This window comes from Haematobia irritans, chromosome 5, assembly GCF_050003625.1.
Source record: "Haematobia irritans isolate KBUSLIRL chromosome 5, ASM5000362v1, whole genome shotgun sequence".
Classification (NCBI taxonomy): Eukaryota; Metazoa; Arthropoda; class Insecta; order Diptera; family Muscidae; genus Haematobia; species Haematobia irritans.
Window position 1 is genome coordinate 118656827 of NC_134401.1, and position 12731 is coordinate 118669557.

Sequence of the window (12731 nt, forward strand, 5' to 3'; positions counted from 1 at the left end):
AAAATGGTGCAGGGTATAATATAGTCGGTCCCGCCCGACTTTAGACTTTCTTTACTTGTTTTAAATTTGAGTTTTGAGTACTTGATTTTGGGAAACTAATTTTAAATAATTCTTTTTTCAGTTCTTTATTCTAAATGTGTTATCAAAGTTCTTTAATGAAAACTCAAATGTCCAAATTCAGACTCGATTTCAAGTAGAAATTATGCTATGTTTCAAGTAAAAAACATCTTTGAAATAAAGTTTTCCAAAACATAAGTTTATATTTCTTATAAATAACTGATAAAAAAATCTATCGATAGATACAAATTTGATTACGAGACTGCAGCTATTTATTGTTCATCACTTAGAGTAGTTTTGAAACACTCAGAAATATCACCTGAATAACGGAGAGAGAATAATCCAATATATACGGCCTTAAGTTCGGGCGGGCCGAATACGGAGATTGGTCTATATGGAGGATATGCCAAAACATGAACCCGTAATACACCAAATTCGGTACGGCAACCTTTTGGATCTAAAATATTTTGAATGTCATGTAAATCAAAAAAACATTGCGATTTCTAGAAGCCCAAGAAGATGGGTCTATATGGCGGTTGTCCCTAAAGATGGACCAATACACGTCATGTTTGCCATACCTATTGATGTTCCTAAAGTTTCTCTGGATTTCCCTTTAAAAGACCTTTTTGTGTATAAAGAATTTTTTGATCGAGTGATCTAGTAGAAATTATTATTTATACATACCCCGACAATACAATTAATGCCATGTTACTAACCTGTAAGAAAAATATAATAAATTAATAAATAAAATTATATTAATTTTTGAATACAAATAAATAAGGATTATTTTTCAAGCTGGACTAATAATGTTGAGAAAGTGCCCAAATGATTAGGACATGGCAATTTTCAACGAAAATAAAAAACATCCATTGTTCAAAAATTTTCTCTACACTAAAAAAACACAATAGTTTACTTGGATCCAAAGATTTTGATATTCCCTTAAGGATTTTGGTATTGATTCCCAACTAAAGATGTGGTTTCTTTAAAATAAAGACATTTTAGTGGCATATCTAGCTTTAAATCTAGGATCAATAAAATAAAATTAGAATACAGATCTCATTTATCGAATTTCCATTCTCTTTTCGCGGTATATTTAAGTACGAACAAATGCCATTTTAAAAATCCAAATTATAACGGGCACTTCACAGTAAAAAATATTTGCTTAGTTCTAAAAAAAATTTAAACCAATGATGTCAAATTCTCTACAAAATTTGTGTTCAAAATTTAATGAACAAAATTTTTGAAGCAAAGATTATAAATTTTATTTTATTTAAAATTTTATTATTTTAAAAAAATTTGTCCTTAATATTTTTGTAAATTGAGCATACTAAAGGTTGCGTAATCTTTGATATTATTTTTTTCAGTGCAGGAACAAAGTTACAAGAAAATAAAGTTTCTATGACAAATTTATATACGAGTATTTATTACCTTTGAATTTTCAGAGAACGTACACGCTCACAAAAAATCGCTTCTGTAACATATACTCCCAAACATATTTTGCTTCAAGCATATATATTTTTGGGTATTGCCCAAACATTTATATGTTTGATCTCTTCCAATATATAATATGTTTGAAAGCATATTGGTCTAAACAATATATGTTTGGGTAGTCTAAGTTCCAAACATTTTGTATTTTTGCATCCAAATTCAATAATGTTGTCTTCTAAAAAACAATATGTTATTATGTGAACATATAATATATTTGGAAGCATTTTGCACCCAAAAATATTATATGCTTAAAAAATTCTCCCAAACAATATTGTGCTCAAAATTTTATTTATTTATTTATATGAATGAATTATGAAAATAAACAGGTAATATAGGTGCTAACAACATAGGTTTTCGACCTGAATGCTCAAAATTTTGTTTCTGCCCAATAGTATATTCCCCCATATCTTTCTCACTTCCACGAGATTTTTTAGTTCTTAGCACCTTTTTCTGTAATACAAACATTGTAGAAGAAATTATTCAATTGTATGATTTTTTATTTATTTTAATTTTACCTTTTGCCGGACGGGGATTCGAACAGCGGACCACACAGTTTGTAAGGATCAAAGAAGTAGCTGATAGGTTAGGTTAGGTTAGGTTAAAGTGGCAGCCCGATTAAGATTCAGGCTCACTTAGACTAGTCAGTCCATTGTGATACCACATTAACTAAAAGTACCTATTACATATGGGCACTTCTAGTTTTAACCGCTGAACCTTCTTGATTATTTTTCTTTTTAAAACCAACCAGATTGTTCCAAAAATATTAGCAGACTGCTTAAGTTAACGTTTTCCAGATCCGCCAGTAATCTGAAGCTATATGCTCCTAAAAGTTGCTTGCGCTTTACACAAAATGCAGGACACTCACACAAGAGGTGTTTAATTGATTCTTTTTCCTCCGCATCATGACAGCTCATCAATAGTCATTATACTTCGCGCCAATAGTTTTTGCAAAATCTCCTATCAGGCAGCGACCCGTTATAGCAGATATCAGGAGTGATATCTGACGTCTCGAGAACATTAGCATATCTAGTGTGCGGTTTAAGTTGAAATGGGGCCATATTTGCTTGGTGTCGTTACAACCCTTGCAATTCTCCCATCGAACATTTGCCATCATAACAGCCTTCTCACGCAGCATGAGCTTGCAGGTAGCTAGGGGCATACCAACAAATTCTAGTTCCCCTGGAATATGTAAGGTAGTCCCTAGCCTTGCCAACTCATCCGCTTCGCAGTTCCCCGGTATGTTCCTATGGCCAGGCACCCATATTAGGTGAATATTGTACTGCTCAGCCATCTCATTGAGAGATTTGCGGCAATCGATGGCCGTTTTCGAGTTGAGGAACACAGAGTCCAAGGATTTTATTGCAGGTTGACTGTCTGAGTATATATTAATGCCCACATTTTTTGGAACATTACTTCTCAGCCAATTCGCCACCTCTCTTATTGCTAATATTTCAGCCTGAAAAACACTACAGTGATTAGCTGATCAATTGCCCAAGGAAAAATAAAATGTTAATTTTGTAATAACAAGCAACAACCACCAACTTAATTCAATTTCGCTCCCTGTTAAATAGCGCTCCAAGCTACTAAACACATATATGTTTATAGACTATTTCTAAATTAATACATGTTTGCATCCAAGCATATTATATTTACAAACATTTTATGTCCCAAACATAATATGTTCTAACATATTAACATATATGTCCCAAACATGTTATGCTAGTTTATGAACATTATATGCTTGCACTCAAAAATATTGTGTTTAAAAATTTGTGTTCCAAACATATAATGTTTATAGCCAAACATATGAAAAACAGTCTTTTTCAACCGTGTAGACATCCCCTTATCCGCCTTTTTGAAAACTGGGCCAAAGTTTTCCGATTTGTTTGAAATTTTCATGGAAGGTTGAGGGTGTCGTCTAAACAAAGATCTCCTAATTTATCTTTGGATATTCGGTCGGTAAGGGGGACCTCCCCATTTACCGGACTTTTAATACAGTGGAAAAACCAAACTTCTCCAATTTCCTTTAAATTTACTAAGGACGTGGGAACAGATTATGAAATTTATTTGGGTACCTGATTTTTTAATATTTGGGGTGGGGGGAGCGTACTTCCTCCTTGCTCGACATTTTGAAACGTGCAGAAATGTTCCCAGAGTTTCGTGAAATTTTTAGGGTGGTCTCAAGTCAAAAATCTTCTGCTTTATTTGTCGATGTTTGATGTCCCAGGGAAGGGGACGTCTGTTTTTTGGAAGAATAGAAAATATTGTAGAATTCCTTGATTTACTTGAAATTTACAGGATATGTGGGAGAAGGTGATTAAATTAAGGATACACCCTCCTTGCCCGTTTTTTTTTTAATTGAAAGCTTTTTTTACAGTTGGAAGAAAAGTATTCTCCCGGAACCGTAGTATTTTATCTTCTTCCTTAACGTCAAACAAAAAAAAACGTAATCAATTCCACCAATAGATTGAGATCCATATTGTTGCGAATTTTTAAAACAACTTCAAATGCTTTGGATTTTTTCCGTATTATCTTATCCTTCCAAATATATTGGCTAACGCAAAATGTTACGATATTTTTTTTTTTCAAATAGGTTTTCAGTTTTAAAAAATCAGGAAGGTGCAGCGAAGTGTGCTACATTCGGCTAGTTTTCTGTCAACCAAATAAAATATATAAAAGACAATCATTAAATATTTTGTCATATATTCTAAGATTTCATGTAGAAACAAGTATTTTTTCTTTGTGTTTATATGAATCGATTTATTTTTTATTATTTTTCTATTATTTTATTATTCATCTTCATCATCCTTAACACAATTCATTACATTATTTGCATGGCAACATTCACCTGGTAGACATACATATCGTTTATCGAATTTACGTGCCACAAGCTTCAATAGAGGATATTTTCGTCCACATATGCCCAAGTAATCATCTGTATCCAGTGACCATATCGTAACACCTTTTAGGCCTATTTCATTAGCAAAATCCAATTTCTTACTAAGACTATAAATGGATTCGTAATCAATAACTTTGTCATCATAATAGGTTGTGCTAGTGGCAGTCTTCTCATCAAACTCCAGACCATTAATGGATTTCACAAGATTCTCATAAGGGCACATATCCGAGTATGGGACATAGGAAACTGTGGAATTAGTTGAAATTCGAGCTACGAAGGCTATACTCAATAAGAGTTTTGTAGCAGGTGCTCCTAAAATGTGAAAAAAATGTTAAAATCGAAATCTTTATATATACTAATTAATATCTAAATTACGAAAAAAATACAAACCATTTACCAGCCAATAGTCAATTGTATTTTGTACGGAATAATCTTCATAATCGTAAAGAGGAGCATATTTCTGATGCGGTAAATTAATTGTGTAGTTATAGGCAAAAACATTAATGAAATCCACATATTTCACAATTTCCGGAATATCATACCATTGACGGGAATAACTGATATTCCCTGAAACGGATATGCCAAATTCAAAATGTCCATATTTTGAATTTCTTAGACTAGAGTGTTTTTTTAATAAAATAAAAACAAATATATAAACAATTTAGATAGAAGTAAGTACTCCATATGGTACAGGATTAAAACAACAACAAAAAAACTTTCAACAAAGTTCGCTAGAAACAAATTTTAGAAACCCTTCACTAATATAGGCATACAAAAAATCCTCATGATGCAGAAAGGTATTTTTATTCCAATAGAGAATATTGTCAAAATTGTATCTCAATAAAGAATTTTGTAAAAATTTTATTTCTGTAGAAAAATTCGTCAACATTTTATTTTTATAGAAAATTTTGTCAAAATTTTATTTCTATAGAGATTTTGTCAAAATGTTATTTCTATAGAATAATTTGTCCAAGTTTTATTTTTATAGAAAATTTTGTCAAAATGTTATTTCTAAAGAATAATTTGTCCAAATTTTATTTCTATAGAATAATTTGTCAAATTTTTTTTCTATAGAAAGTTTTGTCAAAATTTTATTTCTGTAGAAAAATTTGTCAAAATTTTATTGCTATCGAAAATTTTGTCAAAAATATATTTCTATAGAAAATTTTCTCAAAATTTTATTTCTATAGAAATATTTATCAAAATTTTATTTTTGTAAAAAAATTTTTTTTCACAATTTTATTTCTGTAGAAATTTTTCTCAAAATTTTATTTCTCTAGAACATTTTCTTAACATTTTATTTCTCTAGAAAATTTTTTTAAAAATTTTATTTCTAGAAAATTTTTTCAAAATATTATTTCTGTAGCATATTTTGTCAAAATTTTATTTCTGTAGAAAATTTTATCAAAATTTTATTTTTATAGTAAGTTTTGTAAAAATGTTATTTCTATAGAACATTTTGTCAAAATTTTATTTCTATAGAAATTTTTTTCAAAATTTTATTTCTACATAACATTTTCTCAACATTTTATTTCTATAGAAAATTTTGGCAAAATTTTATTTCTATAGAAAATTTTTTCAAAACTTTATTTCTATAGAAAATTTTGCCAAAATTTTATTTCTGTAAAAAATTTTCTCAAAATTTTATTTCTGTAGAAAATTTTCTCAAAATGTTATTTCTATAGAATATTTTTTAAAAATTTTATTTCTAGATTTTTTGTTTTAAATGTTATTTCCAGATTTTTTTATTATTTATTTCTATAGAAAATTTTGTCAAAATTCTATTTCTGTACAAAATCTTGTCAAAATTTTATTGTTAAAATTTTATTCCTGTACAAAAATTTGTCAAAATTTTATTTCTATAGAATATTTTGTCAAACTTTTATTTCTTTAGTAAATTTTGTCAAAATTTTATTTCTAAAGACAATTTTGTCAAAATTTTATTTCTATAGAAAATTTTGTCAAACTTTTATTTCTATAGAAAATTTTGTCAAATTTTTATTTCTATAAAAATTTTATTTCTGTAAAAAATTTTCTCAAAATTTTATTTCTGTAAAAAATTTTCTCAAAATTTTATTTCTGTAGAAAAATTTTTAAAAATTTTATTTCTAGATTTTTTTAAAATGTTATTTCTATAGAATATTTTGTCAAAATTTTATTTCTGTAGAAAATTTTGGCAAAATTTTATTTCTATAGAAAATTTTTTCAAAATTTTATTTCTACATAACATTTTCTCAACATTTTATTTCTATAGAAAACTTTATTTCTATAGAAAATTTATCCAAAATTTTATTTTTGTAAAATATTTTCTCAAAATTTTATTTCTGTAGAAAATTTTCTCAAAATGTTATTTCTATAGAATATTTTTTAAAAATTTTATTTCTAGAATTTTTGTTAAAAATTTTATTTCCAGATTTTTTTTATTATTTATTTCTATAGAAAATTTTGTCAAAATTTTATTTCTGTACAAAATTTTGTCAAAATTTTATTTCTGTACAAAATTTTGTCAAAATTTTATTTCTTTAGTAAATTTTGTCAAAATTTTATTTCTAAAGACAATTTTGTCAAAATTTTATTTCTGTAGAAAATTTTATCAAATTTGTATTTCTATAGAAAATTTTGTCAAAATGTAATTTCTATAGAAAATTTTGTCAAAATGGTATTTTTATAGAAATTTTGTCAAAATTTTAATTCTATAGCAAAATTTTGTCAAAATTTTATTTCTGTAGAAAATTTTGTCAACATTTTATTTCTGTACAAAATTTTGTCAAAATTTTATTTCTATAGAAAATTTTGTCAAAATTTAATTTCTATAGAAAATTTTATCAGTTTTTTTTCTATAGCAAATTTCGTCAAAATTTTATTTCTCTAAAATTTTGTGAACATTTGATTTCTATAGAAAATTTTGTGAACATTTGATTTCTAAAGAAAATTTTGTAAAAATTTTATTTCTATTTAATATTGTGTTAAAATTTTATTTCTATATTTTGTCAAAATTTTATTTCTATAGAAAATTTTGTCAAAATTTTATTTCTATAGAAAGTTTTATCATTTTTTTTTCGAAATTTTATTTCTGTAAAATTTTGTGAACATTTGATTTCTATAGAAAATTTTGTAAAAACTTTATTTCTATAGAATATTGTCTTAAAATTTTATTTCTACACACAAAAAAATATTTTTCTGATTCAATCACGAAATTAATTGATCCAATTAATTTTTTAATTGAAATGTCTTCAATCACGAAAATGATAGTATCAATCATAGTTTTAATTGGGCATAGAAAAAATCCTTGATTAAAAAATTAATTGATGTCATTAGCAATTTTCAATTAATTTTTTAATTGATTCAATTAAAAATTTAATTGATTTTGGGTTTGCATCCAATTAATTTTTTATTTAAAAAGGTAACTATTTTCAACTACTTTCTGAATTGGCTTAGAGATTTTATTTTGATTAAGAAATGTTCATCACTTTTTTTAACTGACTTAGTCTTCTGAATTTGATTAAAAAGTTAATTAACTATCAATTAATTTTTTAATTAAACATTTTAAAATTTTCAATCATTGACCTAATTAACCTAATGTTTCTATCTTGATTAAAAAGTTAATTGTATCAATTAATTTATTAATTGAAAAAACATTCAACTTCAATTAACTTTTTAATTGGAAATATTCTGGTGATATTTTTTTCTGTGTATACTTTGTCAAAATTTTATTTCTATAGAAAATTTTGTCAAAATGATATTTCTATAGAAAATTTTGTCAAAATGTTATTTTTATAGAAATTTTGTAAAAATTTTATTTCTATAGCAAAATTTTGTCAAAATTTTATTTCGATAGAAAATTTTGTAATACTTTTATTTCTAGAAAATTTTTTAAAATTTTATTTCTAAAGAAAAGTTTGTCAAAATTGTATTTCTATAGAATATTGTGTTAAAATTTTATTTCTATATTTTGTCAAAATTTTACTTCTATATAAAATTATGTCAAAATTTTATTTCTATAGAAATTTTGTGAAAATTTTATTTCTATAGAAAATTGTGTTAACATTTTATTTCTGTAGAAAATTTTGTCAACATTTTATTTCTATAGAAAATTTTGTCAAAATTTTATTTCTTTAGTAAATTTTGTCAAAATTTTATTTCTTTAGTAAATTTTGTCAAAATTTTATTTATAAAGACAATTTTGTCAAAATTTTATTTCTAAAGAAAATTTTCTCAAAATTTTATTTCTATAGAAAATTTGGTCAAAATTTTATTTCTATAGAAAATTTTCTCAAAATTTTATTTCTGTAGCAAAATTTTGTCAAAATTTTAATTCTGTAGAAATTTTTGTCAAAATTTTATATCTATAGAAAATTTTGTAAAAATTTTATTTCTAGAAAATTTTTTTAAATTTTATTTCTAAAGAAAAGTTTGTCAAAATTTTATGTCTATAGCAAAATTTTTTCTTTAGAAAATTTGTGAAGTACATCTTAGTTGAGGAGGAATATTTTTCAAAATCTATCAAAAAATCTGCCATTCTACTAACTGTGGCAACCATACAATTCCCTTATTTTATTCAGATAAGCACAGGGATCAAATATTTAATTGAAAATTTAAAATTTGCATGAAATCAGCAGCAAATGTTTGGGACGCACATATTAATATGTTATAATAAGTTGGCGAATATAACATTTTTTCTTCAAATTAAATATTTTTCACACCAAAAGAAACCTTTTTCAAATCAAATGAGACCTTGTTTTAAACAAATGTAAACATTCACAAATCAAACAAAACCTTAAATATTATCGTTTTATGCGCATTTTTTATACCCTTCACCACTACTGTGGTACAGGGTATAATAAGTTTGTGCATTTGTATGTAACGCCAAGAAGGAGTAATCATAGACCAACCTTTTAGTATACGGATCGGCTTAGAATTAAATTCTGAGTCGATTTAGCGATGTCCGTCTGTCTGTCTGTCTGTCTGTCCGTCTGTCTGTCCGTCTGTCTGTCTGTCTGTTGATGTATCTTTGTGTGCAAAGTACAGCTCGCAGTTTTAGTCCGATTGTTCTAAAATTTAGTATAGGGCCCTGTTTCGGCTCAAAGACGATCCCTATTGATTTTGGAAAAAATCGGTTCAGATTTAGATATAGCTGCCATATATATTTTTCACCGATCTGGTCATAATTGGCGTGTATATCAACCGATCTTCCTCAAATTCCGTACATCCGAATATTTTATGAGTCTCGAAAAACTTGCAAAATATCAGCAAAATCGGTTCAGATTTAGATATAGCTCCCATATATAGCTTTCGCCCGATTTACACTCATTTGCCCACAGAGGCCAATTTTTTGCTCCGATTTAGTTGAAATTTTACATAGGGAGTAGAATTAGCGTTGTAACTATGCGTGCCAAATTTGCTTGAAATCGGTTCAGATTTGGATATATCTCCCATATAAAGCTTTCGCCCGATTTACACACATATGAGTAGAATGAGCATTGTAGCTATGCGTGCCAAATTTGGTTGAAATCGGTTCAGATTTAGATATAGCTCCCATATATATGTTTTTCAGATTTCGACAAAAATGGTCAAAATACCAACATTTTCCTTGTAAAATCGCCACTGCTTAGTCGAAAAGTTGTAAAAATGACTCTAATTTTCCTAAACTTCTAATACATATATATCGAGCGATAAATCATAAATAAACTTTTTCGAAGTTTCCGTAAAATTGCTTCAGATTTAAACGTTTCCCATATTTTTTTACTAACATTGTGTTCCACCCTAGTGCATTAGCCAACTTAAATTTTGAGTCTATAGATTTTGTAGAAGTCTATCAAATTCTTCCAGATAGAGTGATATTTAAATGTATGTATTTGGGGCAAACCTTTGTATAAAGCACCCAACACATTTGACGGATGTGATATGGGATCGAAAATTTAGATCTACAAAGTGGTGCAGGGCATAATATAGTCGGCCCCGCCCGACTTTAGACTTTCCTTACTGGTTTTATCACACTTTAGGTCCACAAAAAACCTCTGTGTTTCCAATTTAAAGCAAATCGGATAAAAATTTATATGCCTTCTAAGGAAGGCATATGGGGTAGAAGATATATCAAAACCTGGATCGATTTAGCTCATCTTCTAGATTGACCAGCTTGAAGGCAAAAAATCGAATTTGTCTCAAATATCATATTAAGGAAGGTGTCTAAATCTCATTCGAAATTTCCCTAAACCCATTCATGAGTCTCTACGATGCATCTATTTCCATGGAGCTGATAAAAATATCACCTGTATCTGAATAGATAGACAGGAAGCAAACAAACGACTCACTTGTATCCCATATCCTCGACTAAGGCTGCATAATGAATCCTATCTTCCAGTTCTACATCATTTCCTGGCAGTAACAAGTGTAAAACAATTCCATCGAAATATTTGGATTTTACCAATTGCATGACGTTGGATATGAAATTTCTACGTGCCATATTGCTCTTAATAATTGTCCAATATTTTGCAAAATTCTCCTGTGGACCACCAATAGCAGCTAAGAGTTTTATTTGCGGTTTTAGTGATTGCAAGCGTCTAATACGATCCATAAAATCTGAGAAATGTTGGATATTAGACTTCAGATGAGAGACATACACTGTCGTTACGCTGTTTTGCCTTACCAGATTTGATCGATGTAGAATACAAATCTTCATTGAAACCAAAGAAACCATAAGTGATATGTGTACATAGAGAGGCATTAATCATTTCTGGCTGGAAATGTCTATTGCCGGTAGTGTCATCAAAAACACAGTTGATCATCTTATCTATAAGAAATTGGGAAAAATAAGAACAAAAATTATCAACACGTTTGCAGCAATATTAACATAATCACCGAGAACAAGTTTATTTTATGGGAATAAAACATGGTCATGTAAATAATAGTAGAAAATATGTATGCGCCCAGCAAAAAAAAATGGATGTTGTACCACAAAAGTTTCTTTAAAAGCGCATTTTGGTTTTCCAGATCTTACCAGTTTCAACAGCCTCCGAGGTGGCATATAATGCCATAGTTAATAAAATTCCCACAGGAATCATGACCCGATATAAAAAAATGAATATTGAAAAAAACCCTGCTGTATAAAATAATTGTTTTCTCTTTAGCTTTCTTTTATTGGAGATAGTCACAGGGATACAAAGTACATACTCATTGCTATGCAAATTGCCTCTAATATTTTCTTAATTAAAGTTTTCGATTTCAATGTCACGTAGATGTGAGTCTATTTTTAATTTTGTACCCTGAACCACTACTGAAGAAATAGTATTATAAAGTGAATATATCTATTTGCAATACCCAGGGGAATTGAAATTGTGATCATGGGAAAGATGTCAGCATCATTGAAGCTGTTTTGTACTGGGTTAGCTAACTCAGGACAATATGTTAAACGCACCACACATGACTCTCAAATCCACTGAAGAACAGACAAGGAGTACACTACGCCCGGAAAAATGATGACTCTGTTTTCTGGGTGGGTTAGACCAATAACAAGTATATACGGCCGTAAGTTCGGTCAGGCCGAATCTTATGTACCCTCAACCATGGATTGCATAGAAACGTGTACTAAAGACTGTCATCCACAATCGAATTACTTGGGTTGCGGTAACATTTGCCGATGGCAAGGTATCTTAAAACTTCTTAGCACCGTCTTCTTAATTGTAGGTGAGTCCATACGGGGGATATATTAAACAAAACAAGTATATATGGCCATAAGTTCGGCCAGGCCGAATCTTATGTACCCTCCTCCATGGATTGCGTAGAAACTTCTACGAAAGACTGTTATAGACAATCGAATTACTTAAGTTGTGGTATCTTAAATCGTTTTCTAAATTGTGAGTTAGTCCACACGTGGTATATATTAGACAAAAAGGTATGTAAGTCTACAAATAATTACGAATCGAGATGGTCTTTTGCACGGTACGTAGGGAGCCAAAATTGAAATATGGGGGTCGCTTTTATGGGGGCTATATACAATTATGAACTTGATATGGACCAATTTTTGTGTGATTGGGGATCGATTTATCTGAGGGCAATATATAACTATTGACCGATATGGACCTAGTTAGGCATGGTTGTTAACGGCCATATACTAGCACAATGTACCAAATTTAAACTGACTCGGATGAAATTTGCTCCTCCAAGAGGCTCCAAAACCAAATCTCGGCATCGGTTTATATTGGGGCTATATATGATTATGGACTGATATGGACCACTTTTGGCATGGTTGTTAAATATCATTTACTACCACCACGTACTAAATTTCAAC

At 28.7% G+C, this 12731-nt stretch overlaps 1 protein-coding gene across 1 annotated transcript in view; it reads right to left on the minus strand.

Annotated features, from left to right (window-relative positions):
• Positions 1-4277: 4277 nt before the first annotated feature.
• The window catches only part of LOC142240010 (putative chitinase 10), a 51171-nt gene continuing 42717 nt past the window's right edge, over positions 4278-12731 (minus strand). Inside the window, exons 9-12 of the mRNA XM_075311729.1 lie at positions 11091-11234; positions 10756-11023; positions 4835-5061; positions 4278-4756 (exon numbers count right to left, since the gene is read on the minus strand). Of these exons, the coding sequence (XP_075167844.1) occupies positions 4335-4756; positions 4835-5061; positions 10756-11023; positions 11091-11234 (1061 nt within the window). The 3' untranslated portion in view covers positions 4278-4334. The remainder of the gene's footprint in view (positions 4757-4834; positions 5062-10755; positions 11024-11090; positions 11235-12731) is intronic.